Below are 21020 nucleotides of genomic sequence, written 5' to 3' on the forward strand. Positions count from 1 at the left end.
GGGGCACGGGGTCTTTTGCTTAAGCCACTGACCTGGTAAGGGCAAAGACCCTAACTTAAGTTAGCTAATAAACTTTCCTAGTGCATTTGCATTATCGTGTGTTAGCATATTCCTCTCTTCCGAGCATCTCCTTTATAACCTGGGTACAACAGTAGGTGCACTGTATGTGTGTGTGTGTTTTAAGAGGAGAGACTGTAATTTTAGAGAGCTCTGGGCTGCTCAAGGCCAAATGTTAAATTTTAAAATACAGAATTGTTGTTCTAACCTGACAGAAAAACCTACATGCAATCACTCTATTTTAACAAGATGACAACACTCTTCCTTCTTTGAATTAGATATAAATTGGCTGTTTTGTTAATCCACCAACACCGGGGGAAGACAGCTGTAACTATGAATACAGGTCATCCCAGAAAGATACTGTCTAGGTTCTGAACATAAGAAAAGTGACCAGTAGCACTGTCCATAGGGCCTGAAGCAATGATACCAGAGATGTTGATGAATACTGTTTTACATCCTCTTTAGGTGCTATGTGAAACTAACAATCCTATGTGCTACGCTGCCAACCGAAGTTTCTATTCTGAAGGCCATCTTTTTTTTTTTTTTTAATTTTATTTTGATTTGGGTGAAGATTTACAGAGTAAATTCACTTTTCATACAGCAGTTCACATATACTTTGTCTCATGTCATTGACCAGTTTACCACAATGCAGCAGCTCCCCTCCCACTTCCTCCCCATAGTTACCTCCTCCCAGTGTCCATCCTTCCATACTCTCCTGTCCCCTGAGCTATCTCCCTGTGCATAAGCAGCCCTTCCTTCTCCCATGATTGTTCTCTCCAGGGCGTGTGTCTACTTGAGGTAAATGTTTAACTCACTTGCCTGTACTCTGTTTGGCTGGAAACCACAGGTGTAGGTTCAATTCCAGACCTGAAGGGCAGCTAGGGGCCATAGTCTTAGTGGTTCCACCAGGCTCTATTGGACCAGCAAACCTGGTCCCCACCTTCTTTTTTTTTTTTTTTGTAAAGGCCATCTTTTCATGTGATTTCATGTCAGAGTGTTTCCACTCCAAGCACTTGTCTGGCTTTTTCAGCAGCTTATGGAAGTCTCACTTTATCCCTGAAACCTTTCTTATCGAGATACATAGAATAAGGGTTACCCAATCATTCAATTTCAAAAACAAGACCTGAGTCTGCAATTAAAATTGGGATATCTTTGTGCCTTGTTATCACTGCTGACTGTCATTCCTCTCGAGAGGACTGGCCTTAGGGAGGCCTGGCCCAAGGCAGCCCTGGCCTCAGAGAACCCTGGCCCAAGGGACCTTTGCTGTGCTGCTCTGTGATACACACACACACACACACACACACACACACCATGGGGACTTTATTCAGATGCAGGCAGACTGACTACATCTTCCAGACTTACTTCAGTTGGCTTGGCCATCCACAGAACACTCAATTAAAATTAAACTTACTAAACTCTGGTTTACAGGATGTAGAATGAGGGATATCACTACTGATATCAGATGGATCTTAGCTGAAAGCAAAGAATACCAGAAAGATGTTTACTTGTATTTTATTGACTATGCCAAGTCATTCAATTGTGTGGATCATAACAAATTATGGATAACAATGAGAAGAATGGGAATTGCAGAATACTTAATTGTGCTCATGAGGAACCTGTACATAGACCAAGAGGCTGTCATTCAAACAGAACAAGGGGACACTGCATGGTTTAAAATCAAGAAGGGAGTGTGTCAGGGTTGTATCCTTTCACCATATTTATTCAATCTGTATGCTGAACAAATAATCTGAGAAGCTGGACTATATGAAGAAGAATGTGGCATCAGGATTGGAGGAAGACTCATTAACAAGCTGTGTTATGCTGACAACACAACTTTGCTTGCTGAAACGAGGATGACTTGAAACACTTCCTGATGAAGACTGAAGACTACAGTGTGCAGTATGGATTACACCTCAATAAAATGAAAACAAAAATCCTCACAACAGCACCAATAAGCAGCATCATGATAAATGGCGAAAAGATTGAAGTTGTCAAAGACTTTGTATTACTTGGTTCTACAATCAACACCAATGCAAGGATCAGTCAAGACATCAGAAGTCATACAGCATTGGGCAAATCAGCTGCAAAGGACCTTTTTCAAGTGCTGAGGAGCAAAGATGTTTCTCTGAAGACTAAGGTGCGCTTGAAACAAGCCATGGTATTTTCAATCGCCTCATATGCATGTGAGAGCTGGACAATGGATAAGGAAGAGCAAAGAAGAGTCGATGCTTTTGAATTGTGGTGTTGGTGAAGAATGCTGAAAGTACCATGGACTGCTAAAAGAAGAAATCTGTCTTGCAAGAAGTAGAGCCGGAATGCTCCTTGGAAGTGAGAATGGTCAAACTCCGTCTCACCTACTTTGGTCACATTGTAAGAAGGGACCATTCCCTGGAGAAGGGTGTCATGCTTTGCAAAGTGGAGGGACAACGAAAAAGGGGAAGGCCCTCAACAAGATGGACTGACACAGTGGCTGCAACGATGGGCTCAGGTACAGCAAGCATCTTGGGGCCGGCACAGGACCGGGCAGTGTTTCGTTGTGTTGTACATGAGGTCACTGAGTCGGAGACCACTCGACGGCACCTAACAACAACAACAACAACAACAACAACAAAACCCTGGTCTGACTGAAATTCCAAATTAAAGACCTATAAAAATCAGACTCCTCTATTGGCACCCTGTCCTCAGTGTATCGTATCTGGGAAACAGGTTCCTTACACAGACAGTATGGTTTCCCACAGGAAGCGAGCTGCAGGGTATGCTGGGGATGCCGGGGCTGAGAGCAACTCGGGAATCGGGAGAAGTTTCTCACAACTCCCACTCCCCCAGTCCTCGGGGTCCCTGGACCCAATGTGACAGGGACTTAGCAGATTCCACCAACAGCTAAGGCAGGTCTCTGGCCTACCAAAGCTCCACAAGCATTGTTTGTTTTCTCAAACCTAAACCCTATTTGTCAACCCCTGGCAAGCAAATAACTTACTAATATTTCCTTTCTTTAAAAAAAAAAAAAAACTCCAACGCTCTAAAAGGAAATATGGAAAAACAGCACCAGGATGTTTGGAAATCCCTCCCAACAGGCCTCGGCTTGATAAGGGCAAATGTGCTCCATCGGGTATGGAACAAAGGGTCCACTTGGCACAGTGAGACCCCACCGGCTGGGAACGGGGGATTACACCATCCACACTTCTGTAGGCAGGAGGCACCGTGCCTTCCCGACATGATCATTCAGGCCCTAGTTATCATGTGGCATCAAAGACAGAACTCGGACCACGTCCCTGACTGTGGCCACTGATTTCATTTAACTCCAGTGTTTTTCACCTTACTGAAAAATGAACAGTCCAGGTAAAAATGATTGGCCAAAATAATATCATCTTACACAAAACACTTAAGATTGGCATTCCTACTCTGAATGTAAGAAATTAAAATCCTTTATAAGAACAGGTACTCCACACTGCTCCTAGGGTAAGACCCCACTTGACTTGCTGGTTGCTGTCGAATCAGTTCCGACTCATAGCAACCCAACAGGACAGAGCAGAACTGCCCCACTGGGTTTCCAACGCTGTCACTTTTATACCTCCAGGTCTTTTCTCCAGTAGAGCAGCTGGTGGGTTTGAACTACTGATCTTTCAGTTGGCAGCCGAGTGTACTTAGCCAACATGCCACCAGGGCTCCATCTCATTTGACTAGGTCAAGGTAAACGTTAAAGATACTAAACTAATTCCTTCCTCACCCAGGCTGCACAGTGGTGCTGCAGTCACTTCCCTCTGGGACACGGCTTGGGTTCCCTTTACTTCTCCAGCCCGTTATCTGAGACGCCAAATGGCGCTCAGCATACCCGCCTTCCAGCAAAGTGAGCCTCACAGAGTCGCAGAGAAGCATGACGGCCACGCCCTTCCTAAACATCTGGACTGTAAACCTCTGCATGACGGCCACGCCCTTCCTAAACATCTGGACTGTAAACCCTCACGTGCCAAGTCCTCGGATACTCTCCACCTCTGTCCCTATCGCATTCCTTAAGTGGTTCTTAGAACAACTGTAATCTAGATGGCTTACCTTTGTTACTTGGTCCGTTCTCCTTCTGGGATGAGAAAGAAGTTCAGGAAAATGGGCACTCAGGACACTCAGGGTGTCTCACATTGTGTGGCCAATCAGAGAAAAGTCTCAGCCCAGTGAAAAAGCAGATAACGAATTCTCAGACAGCGGAGGCCAGCTGCCAGATACGCTCCAAAGCACAAAGGCAGCTGACTGGATTGGCAGCACAAGGCAGACTCCCTCCCCAGTAAATCATCATCTCCATCTCCCCTATCACTGTGGGGCCCAAGCCTTGCACTGTGTCAGTGGCCTCCCACTGGCCTTGTTATCAGCTGCCAGTGGGCCAGCCCCCAGGTCATGGTGACCCCATGCCCAACAGAACACAGCAGTGCCTGGCCCTGCACCAGCCCTGCAATCGCTGGACCACCCTGCTGGGGTCCGGAGTGTGCACTGGCTGACTCTGCAAGGGGCTCGTCAGGCCTGTCCTCGGGGCCTGGAAGCTCCACTGGCACACAGGATGGCTGGTACCAGGGGCACCGGCCAGGAACCGGACCGGCACAGTGGCCATCGAGCCTAACTCATGGCGACCTCCCGGGTTTTCAGTGGTTGATTTTTGGAAGTCAATCACCAGGCCTTTCTTCTGAGGTGCCTCTGGGTGGACCGGACATTCCAGCCTTCGGTTAACAGCTGAGCAATCAACCAGTGCCGCCGCCCGGGGATTCCGACCTCCCCCCACAGAAGGGGAGAATTCTACGACTTTACCACACTGTCTCCAACCGGCCACCTTATCCCCTTCAGAAGACCTTCCCACTGCTCCTCTAAAGAAAATTGGCCCTAACTGGGAGGGGGTCTCCATCAGCTTTAAAAGGATACACAGAGCATTAAGAGCCTTGGCGTGTTACTGGCTTTAAAAATTAAAGCCAGAAACTTTTCCAACTTCAACTTTAACTCTGGAGTCCAGGAATCCTGCAGGAAAAAACAGAGACAAACGTGAAAGCACTGGATCACTAAATGTTGACAGTGTCATCGGGTGGACATGGCCGTCCGGTCAGAGATCCCCATCACAGTCACTGTCACCAGAAGCCAGGTGTCCTGCCAGTGAGGTGCCACCACGGAGAACAGCTTCTCGGACCTGTGACCCAGACATTCATACGAGATCCAAGCAGCGGTGTGAGAGGAGGAACAGAGCCCTCTCCTAAGCTGGGAAAAAGGGACCTTGTCCCTGGGCTGACGGTCTCACAGATTTAAACACAGCACGGTAAGTCCTTTCCTCGGGTTGAATACCAAAAATTATTCAATACAGGTGCGGCACACAGGGCAGAGGTTGGTGTAACACAGTTTTCCCTAAGTTACTGCAAGTTTTCCAAAGAAGGAGACTCAATTCCATACCCCCATCTGGTTAAGAAGAAAAGGACAAAAGCTATTATTATCTACATCAAATACTCCATCATGTCAAGGATTATGAAATACTCTTCATCTGATTTGCCCCTGAAAAACAAATGATTTATCTCAATTTGCTCATTAAGAAAGAAAAAAATGACTTAATGAAACCAAGTGGGACAGAGTGATTGTGCTCAGAGCAATTTCCCTCAAAGTCTTCATGCAAAGGTATCATCCACCCCAACCAGGAAATTCCAGAAAAAGAAGTTCCAGCGCCAGGAATTCCTATCAGCTTCGATCCCGCCCCGTCTCCCTCAGACCTTCCACTGTCCCACTGTCTCCCCTTCTCCAGCTCCATCTACTCCTCCACACCCCCTGCCCCTTCCACAAATCACAGTATCCAGTATGCTATCTGACTTCTGGAAAAAACACTGCCCAATGAGAGGAAAGTTCTTATGTTTTTAAAGACCTTGTACTTCCTGGCACTGCGTGATAACCTTGTTTGTAATGTGTGCATAGCTCGAGACTCTCCGAGCTCATTCATGTAAAAAGAACCTCAAGAAAGGACATTGGCCAACACAAGTCAAGACATCTTGAAAAACAAAGTGAAACAAAATAAACAATACCCTTACCTGGGACATGTGGCCTGCCAGGTAGACGGTGCTGCTCTTGAATGCCATTCTGCATAATTCAATGCCTTATCTTACAACGTAAAGAACAACACGCAGCTTGTATGGCAGGGATAAGACTGGGATAGAACTTCTAAGATCTCCAATCTTTTCCTCACCGTTCAGCCTGTTTCTGTGAAGTGCTTTGAGAAGAACAACATTTCCCAGGGCTGATGGGCACCTGTCTCTCAGGCTTCCGAAAGAAGCTGAACGAGACGAAGGATGAGCTGACGGGAGAGGCGCTGGCCTGGTTCTGCTGTGTCGCCTTAGAAAAAGGCACTCCCCAGACGTCACAGAAAGGAATACGCATGGGTTGTTGAACGGAAAACCAATTTGCTCTGTAAACTTTCACTCAAATAACTTTTTTTTTTAAGTCACTCCCCTTTTCTGCCACAGTTTCTCCGTTTGGAGAATGCAGACTTTAAATCATATCGGTGACTGTTTGACTTCTCCCCCTGACAGCAGAACTCTTATCTTTTTAAATGTGACGTCAGCAGGTTTTGTTTTTTCCGAGCATCACTCAGGAACCACCAGTGTGTACAAAGGGGATGGCAACACGTGTGGGATGTGACACAAGCCACAGAGGCTGCCGCTCACCTGGAAGAGCTCTTTGAAGGAGGGATGCACCGTGGGGTTGGGGACAAATGGAAGGGCGTAGTAAGGAAGGAACTCCGTGGTCTGGCTCATCGCCGTCCCTTTGGTCTCCAGGAAGGTTTTGAAATAAGACATCCTCTCGTCCAGCTCCTCTTTGTCCTACGAGGAAGGGAGAAGCTTGCTGCCGGTCTCCTGTTTGCCCAGCCTGAGAGAACACTAACACACGTGCAGAGAAGCCACGGCTTCTTCAGTTCCCGCCATGTCACTCCCAGCCTCCCCAACGCGGCAAGAGCTCTGGCGGCGCAGCGGTTAAAGCGCGTCTGCTAACCAGAAGGTGGGGGGTTCCGACCTACGCTGAGGGAGAAGGATGAGGCCATCCCCTTTCATAAAGATGATAGCCTTGGGGCAGTTCTACTCTGCCCTATAGGGTCACTACAAATCGGAATCACCTCTTCGTTTGGTTTTAGTTTCCCCATCTGGCCTAGCAAGCAGACTGTGCCAACTCACTCTAACATCACTTCAAATGTCAACTCTTAGTGAAACTTTCTCAGGAATATGAGAACTACATAAATCTCCATCAATCCGTCCGTCCGTCTGTCCATCCATCTCTTCATACAATTCATTATGCTGCTCTTCGGCTTTATTATGACCACTTCCTCATGTCTCAAATTCTTTATAGACATCATTTTTAAGAGCAGGGCAAAACCTCATCTTGTGGATCTATCATAATTTATGTAACTAATTCCTCCAGAGCTGTCCTGCAAGAAGTGTGGCTAGAATTCTCGTTGGAAGTGAGAATGGCCAGACTTCGCCTCACCTACTTTGGTCGTGTGGTCAGAAGGGACCACTCCCTGGAGAAGGATCTCATGCTTGGTAAAGCGGAGAGCCAGTGAAAAAGGGGAAGGCCCTCAACAAGATGGACTGACCCAGCGGCTGGAGCGAGGGGCTCAGGCATCGCAAGGACTGGAAGGCTGGCCCAGGCCCAGGCAGTGCTTCCTTCTGTTGGACAGGGGGTCGCTATGAACTGGAGTCAACTCAACAGCACCTGACAACAGCTCCCGCGTTACGAGCCACGCACACTCTTCCCACTTCTCAGACATTGCGCATAAGCATCTGTCCACATCCTGGTGATTTCCTTAGGAGTGCTGTTGTTAGTCGCCGTCAAGCCAGCTCCAGCTCATGGCAGATGGGAGAGGTTCCTAGGAGTGAACTGGCTGGCGTGTCCTCACAGTTTTTTTGAACAAAAAGCTTCCTATCATGGCTTTTCCTTCCTTAAGCTAAGGACTGGTCTGGCTCTGCTTCCCAAAATCCGTGTCACCTTGGATAAGTCAATGCACCTCTCAGGCCTCAAGGAGAAGGTCAGATGAGTTGAGCTGCTCAACTTCTCACCTGTGGCTTTCCCTCCCTGCCCACGGGGCCTGACCAGCTACGCCTGTCAGCCTGAGACACAGTGTCAGCCACAGCCTGAGCGGGTCCCATCAGCCCATCTCATTTCCCCTCTATCATGCAGCCCTCTTCTGACCACTGGACTTCAAAACAAAGTAAGTTTGCCAATTTTTCTTGATGGGAGCCCTAGTGGCACAACGGTTAAGTGCTCAGCTTCTAACCAAAAGGTCAGTAGTTCAAACCCCACTAGTGGCTTCACAGAAAAAAGACCTGGTGACCTGCTTTCATAAAGGTTACAGCCTAAGAAACCCTCTGGGGCTTCTTTTCTCACACAGGGCTGCGATGCTGGAACAATTTTCCTCTTACATCAAAGTGAAAACGTCGGAGAACAGAAACAGGTACCAGGAAAATTACACTGTCCCATGATCTGCTCTCTTGGGTAATGTCTTGAGGAAGAACCTTCCCAGACCAGCTCGGACCACGTATTGGAATGCCATTCCCGCTACCCTTCGCTTCCTTTGGCCCCCTTGATATTCTGTTTGCACAGGTCTAGGAGCAGTAGCTAAGGCAAGAAGCCACCAAACAAATGCACGTGGCCAAATTCATCTCAACTCTACTCCCAAATGACTACATCCTTTCTGTTGTTTCCTCTGCACCCAAAGATCCACCTGGGGCAGCAGCTTGAAATCTCAGCTCTCTCCTCTCTCCACATCTCCAGCCCCGCTGGGAAAAGAATGCAGAAGCCAAATGCAACGTTATCACTCACATGCACTTCCACAAGCAGGCAAGTCCTTTTTCTGTAAGTTCAAATTTATATTCTAATACACGGTCTAATACATAATCTTAATATGTACTATCTTCGACACAGATGACCTCTGGTGGTGCAGTGGTTGAGGCATTCATCTGCTAATTAGAAGGTTGGTGGTTCAAATCCACCAGCTTCTCTTCAGGAGAAAATTGAGGCGGTCTACTTCTGTCAAGATTTACAGCCTTGAAAACCTATACGGGGTTGCTATGAATGAGAATCAACTTGGTGGCAGTGGATTCGGTCTGGTGGGTTTTGACATACATGTATACGTCAAGTTGCAAAGAAAAACCAAACCTTCATTTGTTGAGTTTCCAAAAACTTGAGGTAGTCAATGATACTTTCTTTACAGAAGTGATTTAACTGTCAAATAATTTAGAAAATAAACCACTGGGATTGAGGCAGAACTTCACTCATCAACACACAAGATACCTGCATCCTATAAACAGTATGATAAAACGGCCACAAAACTGAATTAATGCTCATCTGGAAGACATAACGGACTACCATTCTCCTCTCACACAGCATTCAGACCAACTCAGACCCAAGGTGGACCGACAGGTCTCCATAATGACTACATTCTCCTCTCACACAGCACTCAGACCAACTCCAACAAGGTGGACCTACAGGTCTCCCTAGCGAGGACTTCAGAAGGTAGATGGCAAAATGGATGTGAAGGTAGAACTCCAACTTCTGGGCAAGGGGGTCCCCGTCTCGGACTGAGCTGGGAATGTGCTCCTCCCACTGACTGAAGAAGGCCTTCTGGTCTCCACTGTCAAAGGCAGCGACGAGATCCTTCTGCGGAGAAGACAGCAGACTGAAGCCCAGCTGCAAGGGACGCACATTCTCCCCATACTCCACATCCTCACACCCCCAGGACCTCAGATGGTCCATGTGCCCGTGGTTTCAATGTGAGGAAACTAAGTCCCCTTTTCAGAGGTGAAGGACAGAAAAGCAGACATCCCAGGGGCATCAAGCTCCTCACACGGAGCTTCCTCCGCACGGAGCTTCCTCCGCTCGGCCCTGCTTTCCCACCCTCCAGTTCATTGAATCTGGACATCACAGAGAACAGACAGAACACCGAAGGTCTCTGAGCGGGAAGGAATCAGGCACAGGCTGAACGTGAGGCCAGAGAAATCAGGTACACGTTGCTACAGTCAAGTCACCCTTGGGACTTGCTGACCTACTGCGTGCAATGATGAAACACAGGCGGGAGGGACCACGAGGCTAGCTCGCCTCACACACATGAGCTTGTACACACTCAGACTGGCTGAGAGCACACTCGGTCCCTGACTGGTACGAGCTCACACTGATGGGCCTGGTCCATGCAGGCCTGGGAAGTGGGTGCTGCCCCTTGCCCCCTGCTGCCTGAGCATTTCCGATGCATTTGAGATGGCCCTGTGGGAAACCACCACAGATCCCAGGAAACTCATGTGGGTACTGTGCCCATCAGTAACAGTGACAGGGAATCATCAGCTAGAGATGGCAGAGGAAACACAGGCTAGAAGCCCCTTGAAGCGCGGGTACGCAGCTGACCATGTGGGACACAGGTGGTTCCAAGGATTCTGGTGACTGGACAAAATACAGTGCTTTGGGGAAGGAGACAGAAATTATCACGCCACCTGCCTTACAAGGAGAGTAACTGGCCTGTCACAAATCAGCTAAATTTGAAGGATTAAGGTAAAAGGCAGAATCAAGAAAACTTCCTAACTGTGCAAAACAATGAGTCTCATATTTTGTCCTTTTTTCTTCCAACTGCCCAAGGGGATCTGATCAAAAATTTTATTAGTGCATTTTACTGAAATATAATTTATGTACAGTAAAATACACAAAAGTGACATGGGGCAATGCCTTTTTTTGCAGTGTTCCCTCCCCTCCCCCATCCTTGGCAACCAACAAAGAAAGTTTCCCTCCATATATAAACCTTTCCTTGACCCTCCACAACAACGAACTAATACTATATTTGTCTTTCTGTGATTGACTTATGTCACTCAGCATAATGTCCTTCAAGTTCATCCACATCATGCGGTGTTTTGCAGACTCTACATTATTCTTTAGTGCTGCATAGCATTCCATTATGTGTATGTACCATAGTTTAGTCATCCACTCTTCCCCTATAAATCTTAGAGATAAGTGCCTTGCCAGATATGTAATTATCGACAAATATGAATGTGTTGCTGTCATTTTTGTCATGTACTTTTTCATGGTGTTGATTTCTTTATTCCACATAATTTCCTATGCTGAGCTCATTTTGTTTATGAATTGTGTTATCACTCCCTTCATTGTTACTGTTTTAGTATTTGCTGAGTATTTATGCTGGTCTTCTTTTTTGATGTGAAGGTTTATCATTTTTCTTTGAGGTTACCCTATGATTTATAGTTTTCTTCCCAAGTTTAGAACAGTCCATTCTATCTCGTAGTTGTCTTGACTTCCCTACCATCTAGAAGTTCTGTAACGATACAGTTTTTTCCCTCTTTTTGGTTTGTAGTTGTCCTCATTTGTCAATTGATGTCTCTGGGTCCCTGTTTACAATCTTGTAGGCTTGTTTACTTTGGATACTTCCATGGCTGGGTTGGTTTCTGGGTTATGTCATCATGTGTGTTAATGGTCAGTTGTTGTTGGCTGTTGTTTCTTCTCTGTCCACAGGGCTCCCTTTTGCATCTTTTGTAAGGTTGGTCTGGTTTTAACAAATTCCCTTGATTTCTGCTTATCTGGAAATGTCCTAATTTCACCATCATATTTGGGGGACAATTCTGCTGGGTACATAATTCTTGGTTGGAAATTTTTCTCTTTCAAGGTTTTATGTATACCATCCCATTGTTTTCTCGCCTGCATGGTTTCTGTCGAGTAATCTGAGCTTAGTCTTATTGGATGCCCCTTGTAGGTAACTTTTAGTTTTTCCTGTGCTGCTCTCATGATTCTGCTTTGTCTTTGGTTTTGGCAAGTTTGATGATGATATGTCTGGGTGATTTTCTTTTGGGGTCTGTTTGGGGTTCGTTGGACTTCCTGAATGGATATATTCTCATCTTTCATCATTCCAGGAAAATTCTCTTCCAACAAATCTTCAACAATTTTCATTGTGGTTTTATTTGTCTCCTCCTGTTCTGGAATTCCAATTACGTGTAGGTTGTTCCTTTTGATGGTATCCCACGTGAACCTTAGGCTTTCTTCATTTTGTTTTGCTCTTTTTTCTGATTTATCCCTTTCCAAAGAAATGTTCAGGTATTTACCTTCAATCTCCCTAATTCTGTCTTCCATTGATTCAATTCTGGTCCTTTGCCCATTCAATGTCTTATCTATTTCTGAAAATTCAGTATTAATCTTCTGGATTTCTTTGTGTAAATTTTGCATCATTTCTAATTTTTCATTTATTTTGTCATTTTGTTCTTGGTAGCATAGTGCCTGAGGCACTTGACTGCTAACCAGAGGGCTGGAAGGCTGGCGGTTCAAACCCACCAGCCACTCCTCGGAAGGAAGGTTGGGCAATCTACTTCTGTAATGATACCGCCTCAGAAACCCAAGGAGGGGTCGCTATGAGTCGGGGCTGACTTGACGCACATAACAACAACAAACAACATTGTCTTTCAAAATTGTTCTAGGGTTTTCTCTGTGTTTTCCTTGATCTGTCTTTCAATTTGTCGAAGATACCTAAATATAATTTTTTTGAATTCTTTATCAGGGAGTTCCAAGCTGTGTCTTCCTCAGGGATGTGTTTTGGGTCTATATCCTGGTCCCTTGTTTCTCCTGCTTTATCTTGCTTCTTTGTGTGGACTGTGATGCTCTGTTGTCTCCGAGGCATTGTGACGTTTTTCTGTTTATATTTAATTGGTGATTGTATGTTGGAGTGACTTGCCCACATTTTCTTTGTATGTTGTCTATGCAAGCAGGGTACTGTGCTGTGCTCCTCTATTTGCTAGTGGGCAGCACATATACACTCACCACTTGCCTCCTTTCCTGTTGTCAGCCTCTCGTATGTCTCTGCTGACCTTGGGAAACAGAGCCTATTCTTAGGTACCTGGAATCTGAATGAGAATGCTATCCCTTTAAAATCCAAAAGGGATGCTATTTGTAAAGATTCAAAATGTCTGTGCCCTCAGTTACTTTAAATATCCAAAATGGCCACTGCTCGTAAACATTAAAAATGGTTGCACCCTCAGTCACTTTAAATATCCAAAATGACTGCACCCTTGGTCACTTTAAATATCCAAAATGGCTGTCACGTGTAAACAATCAAAATGGCTGCACCCTCCGGACAGTGGAAAGTCAGCAGCTCAGGTTGTCTCCCTCCTTGCTGCTTCCCTTCCTAGTCATAGGCCACCAGTGCAGTCGTCCCTGCAGACCTTGGTGACCAGGGCTGATCTTTAGGTCAGTTCTTAGGTCCCAACATCACTTGGAAATATTCAGGCTGTTAGTCCCGTCAGAGTAGCTGACAGTCCACAGCTCCGACCGTCTCTGTACTCACTGTTTTCGTTCAGGTTTTTCCACTAGTTGGTGCCTAATCCACTTCTGTATTGTTGTTGTTGTTGTTATGCATAGTTCCTTTCAAAGCTCAGGCTCCAGGATTATCTTCTGTATCTCTGTCAACTGTTTTTTTTTTTTCTTTGTTGAAGAGGGTCTGCGTTGCTTGTCTGCCTATTCCTGCATCTTACCGGAAGTCCCAAAATTTTGTGCTCAACTGCCGAAGTTCTTCAATAGGATTTTCTATCGAATCATCAGTTTCCCCACCCAACCTCTGCCGTGGCTCATCCCCTTTATTTGGTCATTGTTCTTCTACACTTTTTTTTTTTAATGGTTGTAAGATTTTCCTACATGACCATCTTTTTTATAGGTCATTTATTTTACATTCTTAAAACCAAGCTCATTAACACTGCAACGAAAACGTACCGGGAGTTAGCACTGTGACAGGGGTTCGCTAGACTGGAGTCAAGGATTTTCAGTCCTTCACATGTGAACATTACAAACTCCTCCCCCGCTCTACCTGCTCCACCTGATCAAGAACAACTGTCTCTGACCATCACCTTACTCTGGAAGGGACTGGCAGACATTTGAACTAAACTGAGAATTTTTCAAATTAAGCCCTCCTTTTAAAAATGACTCCAGATTCAAACAGAAACAATGTTCACAGTACTTTCCTTCCTGGAAACAGTGATAAAGAAAGCATTTTGAAACACGTGGCCCTAAAGATATTGTTGTTGTTGTTGTTACGTACCGTTGAGTTGGACCCGACTCATAGCAACCCTTCCTTGGGTTTCCGAGGCAGAATCACTACAGAAGCAGATTGCCCAACTTTCCTTCCGAGGAGTGGCTGGTGGGTTTGAACCGCCAGCCTGCTGGTTAGCAGTCAAATGCCTTAGGCACTATGCTACCAGAGCTCCCAAAGAAGTCATGGTAAAAAGTAAATGTACAATGAGCTTCTGCCTCCTCAAAACCAACCTCTCTCTTCCTCTGCCTTGGAAACGTTAGTAACTTTGGGGAGGGCCGCAAGCCACCGAGCACAGCCACTGCTTGGAACACTTGGGGGAACCTGGCCACAGGGTTCACAAGTTCTTGTCAATACCTGACACAAAGGTGCGGAGGCGCCTCCAGGGGGCAGTGTTGCCAGGGCCTGGCCCAGCTGTGGGGAGGCAGTCTCCATGGCTCCTGGCCACTCTGACAGAGTGAACTAACGAGAAGGGTGCAGACTCCCCATGGGTATTTTAAGGCTTGGCGTCAACATGTTTTCCTATGTGGCTTGGCAGAGCCCGTGTGTCAAATGGCCTCTCCCCAGTTTGTTCTAAATGCTACATTTGTAGACCTAGGCCTGCAAACCTTTCCACGTCATTATAGCTGCACCTATCTGCACGCTCACTTGGGATTCAAGTTCTCTACCTGGAAAGGGTCCCTGCACGTAAAACAACGCCCTGGGGCAACTTATCTGGTCACAAAATGCTACCGACATTACCCATCCAGACACCACGCGCACACACCTGTGGTGCACGCTTCGTCTAGAACTGTGCTCGGGGAAGCTCCGCTAAGCTACTGCTCGGGGTTCCTGCTTGGGAAATATGTCACAGCGAGGCACAGCTGTTGACCGGAGGAGTATTAAAGATACACTGGAGGCGATACAAAAGCTTTCTGGTCTTTCAAGTTGTATAAAAACAGGTCTAAGGAGATATGTACGTGTCCTCAGATGCAGCGGGAGCAAGCCAGTTGCAAAAAGGGCCCAGCGGCGTCTCTACAGGTACCAGACATGCGAAGAAGCGTCCATGTACAGCTTGTTGGCCTTGGCCTATCCCGTCACTTCATCTGGTCACGTGTGAATTTCACCAGACATTCAGACGATTCCACTAGTCAGGTGTGGAGGACCGCTGTGCGCCTCCCAAAGGTAGCGTCCCGGGTTATGGAGAGATGCTCGGCCGTCATCCCATCTTACAGGTTTAACAGGCCATCATACGCTCCTTCCTTGTCCAGAAGGAACCAGGCAGGCGAGGTTCTGGAAGCGCTAGGGAGAGAGGCTGATTTTCCAAAGAACAAGCTTCACTCTGACGAGGAACAACCTGTCTCCACCTTTAATAATGGTGATACTTCTGCTGTGGATTCTGAAAAATTCACTCCAGGGCTGCAGGCCCCACTGGGGAGTCTGTGTCCTAACTGGTGGCAGCTCCGCCCCCAGATGCCTCAGGCCTGCATGGCCCTGGGCAGAGGGCACAACCTGACCTTGAACGCCACAGGCAGCCCTGGCAGTGCCCTGCTCAGCAGTGCCCCAGGCCAGGCCACTGAGGAGCTAGGGCCAGGAGCAGACAGGCAGCAGCTGTGGGCTCATCTCCAGTGCCCGAGTGGGGCTCACAAACCAAACCTTACATTCTTTTTGGAAGTACATTGAAATAAATATGAAACATGCTGCCTCAGAGCAGCAGGCTGTCGCTGGCGATGTTCAAGGCAGATCATTTACCATTTATCACCTAGAATGTTACAAATGGGATTTAGGCATCAAACAGTGGTCGACACAAGGACTTCTAAGATCCTTTCCAGCCCTGAGAGTTGACGCTCACAGTCTCTGAGCCCTTGGGGCCCGCTGGGACCACAGGGGTACCACCCTCAGATAGCAGGCGGCCTTGGAGGCACTGCTCTCGCTCTCAGCCCCTCCAGCCTCCCCAGAGAGTTTGCTTTGCTTTGTTCCCCGTGGAAGCCCTCATGCCTAGAATTCATAGCCTGAAACTGTTCAGGACTGGGAATACATCTGTCTCCTGCGCACTACACAGCGTCCTTTCCTTCTGCCCAATAAACGTACAGGAGAGACCTTACGCCACCACATACTTCCCAGGAAGGGTGCAGAGACCTAACGATGACATCACTGCTTTGTCCATAAACACCTGAGCAGTCGACAAGTAACTCCCAGAAGGAATTCCAGCACTCTCTAGTGGCAGCATTTTCCACCAGTTGGAACATCCTGATTATCTACAGAGATCAAAAACGAGCCAAGTGTTACCTGGATTATCAATGACGTGGAGTCTTTTACAGAACTGCCTGCTGTTTTAGATAACGGTTTTCCTTTTATTCTGCACTCTTTCGAAAAAGTTTTCAAAGTGTCTTCAAATTCGGCAAAATCTAAATACTGTGAAAAGAACATGGAAAATATTTTTTCCTCCCTGTTTTAAGCACCAACAAAGCAGCTGTCTTTGATGACATGGCACCAGTGTAGTAGTACCACCTATTTATAATGGGGTTAGTGAACCGTCATCTTTGGGAGAAGCAGAGTGATTTGGATCTAGCTCAGAAATTACTTACCCATGTCTTCTATGAAAGCCCAGAAGACCATTTCCAAGAAATAAAATCTTTTCCTGCAGAAAATGTGAGCCTGATTCACAGGAATGGCTAACAGAGACACAGTGGCATGTGCCCCAGCATGGAGAAGGCAAGGGCGGTGGCAGGAGGCCTGCCGGCTTTGATCTAGTCAGTCTCTGGGAACTGGCTACTGGAAATAGAGGGAATTAGAAATAACAGCTGTCCTGAGGACACTGCAAGCAATGTCACGAAACAAAATGTATATAAATTGTTGAATGGAAAACTAATTTGCTCGGGAACTTTTACCCAAATCACAATAAAAGTATTAAAAGAAAAAAAAAAAAAATTCCCGTCCCTAAGAGCAGGAGAAACTAATTCCTCACAAGACAGGCAATGTCACAGGACAGCCACTCAAGCCCCACCCCTCTTGAAAGGCCCCTCACTGGCATGTGTGTAAAATGAACTCTAAGGTGCCTCTGCCACGTGCTGCACCCTTCTCCTCTGCCTCGCAGCGTGTGGCAGCCACGCCCCTCTGGCTACAGACCCTCTAACAGGGCTGCTTCCCCCGCCTGGTCCGCAGCCTCTGCTGAGACGGCTTTACAAGTTTATTCACCAAACTTTCTGGAGCCATGGAAGTTGGAGGAACCCCTGAAACTGCTGTCCTGAGATCATCTTAAAAGCTTAAAGCAAAAACATCCCCTGAAACCTTCATAAAACCAAAGGCTACCCAAACCCACTGCCATCAAGTTCATTTCCACTCACAGTGACCCCACAGGACAGAGTAGAACTACCCCACAGGGTTTCCAAGGCTGTAATCTTTATGGAAGTAGACTGCCATATCTTTGTCCTGTGGAGCGGCTGGTGGGTTTGAACTGCAGACCTTTCAGTTAGCAGCCGAGTGCTTAACCACTGAGCTACCAGGGTTCCCTAAAACTAAACAAGTTGTGCAACATTCTCATCCTCCTTTTCTGAGTTATTCTTCCCCCACTAACATTTTCTCACTGGCCCTTATGTGTCTTATTTAATCTTTCAAGCTGCTGTAGTCAATTTAATCCCATATCCAAACTTGATGCCACTGAGTCAATTCTGACTCATAGCAACCCTAGAGGACAGAGTAGAACTGCCCGAAAGGGTTTCCAAGGCTGTAAGGTTTAGGGAAGCAGACTGCCACATCTTTCTCTCATGGAGTGGCTGGTGGGTTTGAACCGCCAAGCTCTTAATTAGCACCTGAGCACTTTCACAGCTGCATCACCAGGGCTCCTTTGATCCCATATACATAGATCTTCAAAGAGCACACTACTCAAAGCAGACCTTCTCTTCTGGTTCCCTAGTGCCACTCTGACAAGAATATACCACAAATGGGATGCTTGAACAAACAGTAGTTTATTCTCTTACAGTTCGGGAGGCTAGAAGTCTGAGTTCAAAGTGCCAGACTCTAGGGGCTGTGTGAAAGTCCCTCTACCTTGGGCTTCAGCTCTGCCTCTTGCTCCCAGCCCACCGAAGCTAGAGACATCTCTTCACTCAGGCAGCTGCTGGTGGCTGAGGCTGACAAGCCCAAGGTCGACAAATAAAATGGCACAGTCCTGATGTTATCAAACCAAGTGACAGACCATTAATTCAAGTCCATTGAAAGTCCCAGGATCAGCAGAGCATGGCAGGCTGCTGAACAACAACTTGACTACATGCAGGGTTCATGTGTACCATAAGCTAGAAACCATTCTCAAAGCTGTTTCTTATATATGGGAAGCAGACCACTTACCCAAAGCAGCTACTCAGCTGCTCCGACAGATTTCACCATGGGGTTAATTACTAATCTCACCATGGAGAATAACTACATTAAGCTGCCCACCCGCTCAACCGGGCCCAGCCAAGCTGACACACAGACTTAACCACCACACCTTCTTCACTAGGGGAGCTAGACTACTGATTGGTTTCAAGAAGATGTCAGAGGATATATTTGGATTACGGTTTAAAGATTATTTTAGATCCATAGTCTCAGGAGTTCATCCAGCCTCCGGGACTCCAAACATCTGGATTCCATGAGAGTTCAATATAATTTTCTTAAAGTAATTTGAAAAAAAAAAAAAAAAAAACGTGAGAAATCAGTTTCTTTATGAAAACAAAAATAAACACATGGAAAATTATATAATGGAAACAGACAAGTAATGCCCCTATAGTCACAGAAGCAGCATACAGGGTACTATGGGGCTCACTGCATTAAAAATACCCACAACTTTCCATGATCCCTTTCCCATGTTCCGTGTAATACACCTACCTCTCTCACTAGTCCAAGTAATTCGGATTCATGAGCCAGAATGTCCCCCATGATGAAGTGTCACTGGTAATTCTCACAGCAAAAATCTCTAAAGGCAAAAACATGACAAAAGCTTCCATTTAATCATCTGTGGACTCACACAAGGGTGGCTGTGGTAAGTAGAATAATGGTCCCCAAAGACGTCCATGTCCTAATCCCTGGAGCCTGTGAACATGTTAGGTTACACGGCAGGGAGAATGAAGGTTATGAATGAATCAATGGGAAAATGTGTAAACCAACTGTGGTGCAGGCGTACAGCGGAATACTACACAGCAATGTAGAAGAATGAGATGAGTCCATGCAGCGTAACAGGCACGCATCCGGAGGAGGTTACGCTGAGTGAAACAAGGCAAACATAAAAGGACAAATACTGCATGGTGCCACTTTTATAAAAAGTCAAGAACGTGCAGAACACCTACCCCAGGGTGATGTACTCACCTCCTCTGGAGAGATACACCCCTTAGAGCAATTGGCCTTGGGGCATCAGAGGGGCAGCATTCACATGGAGGGAAAGCTGGACAGACAGGAGTACATAAAAATTTTTTGGAAAAAAAAAAAGTCAAGAATAGGTATAAACACAGCAAGTAATGTTCTTTGACAGACACCAGGGATGGGAGGGAGAAGAAGGAAGAATCACTTACTAGATAGTAGACACGTGATAATTCTAGTGATGGGAAAGGCAATACACAATATGGGATGTCAGCACAACTTGACCAAAGTCAATGAAGACACTAAGGTGGCAACAATAAAGGACAACGATGGTGAATTCCCACCACTCCTCCAGCAGTTTGTTAGGCTGTGGTAGCCTGTGTACTGCTGTGAGGCTGGAGGCTTTACAATCAGCATTTCAAATACCAGCAGAGCCACCCATGGTAGACAGGTTTCAGCAAACCTTCTAGACTAAGACATACTAGGAAGAAGGACACAGCCAGGTCCACTTCTGGGGGGAAAAAAAAAGCCACAGAAAACCTTACGGATAGCAGGGAAACACTGAATAACGTAGTGCCAGAAGATGAGCCCCTCAAGTTGGAAGGCACTAAAAGTACAATTATGGAAGAGCTGCCTTCTCAAAGTAGAGTGACCTTAAAAATGTGGATGGAGTGAAGTGTTTTGGACCTTCATTTGCTGATGTGGCATGACCCAAAATGAGAAGAAACATCTGCAGTCAGCCATGAATACTTGGAAAACGGAATGTAGGAAATATGAATCCAGGAAAACTGGAAGTTATCAAAAATGAAATAGAACATTTGAAGATCAATAGCCTAGGTATTAGCTGAAATCAACTGGTATTGGCCATCTTGAATCAGACAATCACATGGTCTACTATGCTGCAAATGGCAAATTGAAGAGGAAGGGATTGCATACATTGTCAACAAGAACATTCCAGAATCCATCCTGAAGAACAAAGCTGTCAGTGAAAGGGTAATATCCATACGCCTACAAGAAAGACCGGTTAATATGACTATTATTCAAATTGATGCACCAACTATTAACACCAAAGATGAAGAAACTGAAGATTTTTATAAACTTCTGCAGTCTGAAATTGACCAAATATGCAGTCAAGATGTATAGATAATTACTGGTGACTGGAATGCAAAAGTTAGAAACACAGAAAAAAGATTAGTGGTTGGAAAATATGGCCGTGGTGACAGAAACACTCCAGAGAAGGCATGATAGAACTTTGTGAGACCAATGACTGCATCATTGGAGATACCCTTTTTTTCAACAACATAAACAATGACTATCACGTAGACCTCCCAGGATGGAATACACAGGAATCAAATCAACTACATCTATGGAAATAGAAGATGGAGAAGCTCAATATCATCTGTCAGAACAAGGCCAGGAGCTGACTGTGGAACAGCCCATTAATTGCTCATACCCAAGTTCAAGTTGAAGCTGAAAAAAAAATTAAAACAAGTCCATGAGAGCCAAGGTATGACCTAAGGATATCCCACCTGAATTTAGAGACTATCTGAAGAAGAGATTTGATGCATTGAACACTGTGAAGACCAAAGACCAG

At 46.1% G+C, this 21020-nt stretch overlaps 1 protein-coding gene across 1 annotated transcript in view; it reads right to left on the reverse strand.

The window, feature by feature from the left end:
* Nucleotides 1-19009, reverse strand: part of ARMC9 (armadillo repeat containing 9) — a 167432-nt gene extending 148423 nt beyond the window's left edge. The window contains exons 1-6 of the mRNA XM_007942017.2: nucleotides 18959-19009; nucleotides 16388-16513; nucleotides 9547-9717; nucleotides 6732-6887; nucleotides 4960-5052; nucleotides 4108-4132 (exon numbers count right to left, since the gene is read on the reverse strand). Of these exons, the coding sequence (XP_007940208.1) occupies nucleotides 4108-4132; nucleotides 4960-5052; nucleotides 6732-6887; nucleotides 9547-9717; nucleotides 16388-16513; nucleotides 18959-19009 (622 nt within the window). The remainder of the gene's footprint in view (nucleotides 1-4107; nucleotides 4133-4959; nucleotides 5053-6731; nucleotides 6888-9546; nucleotides 9718-16387; nucleotides 16514-18958) is intronic.
* Between the last annotated feature and the right edge of the window lie 2011 nt (nucleotides 19010-21020).

This window comes from Orycteropus afer, unplaced genomic scaffold, assembly GCF_000298275.1.
Source record: "Orycteropus afer afer isolate SDZICR_OR568_19922 unplaced genomic scaffold, OryAfe1.0 scaffold00006, whole genome shotgun sequence".
NCBI lineage: Eukaryota > Metazoa > Chordata > Mammalia > Tubulidentata > Orycteropodidae > Orycteropus > Orycteropus afer.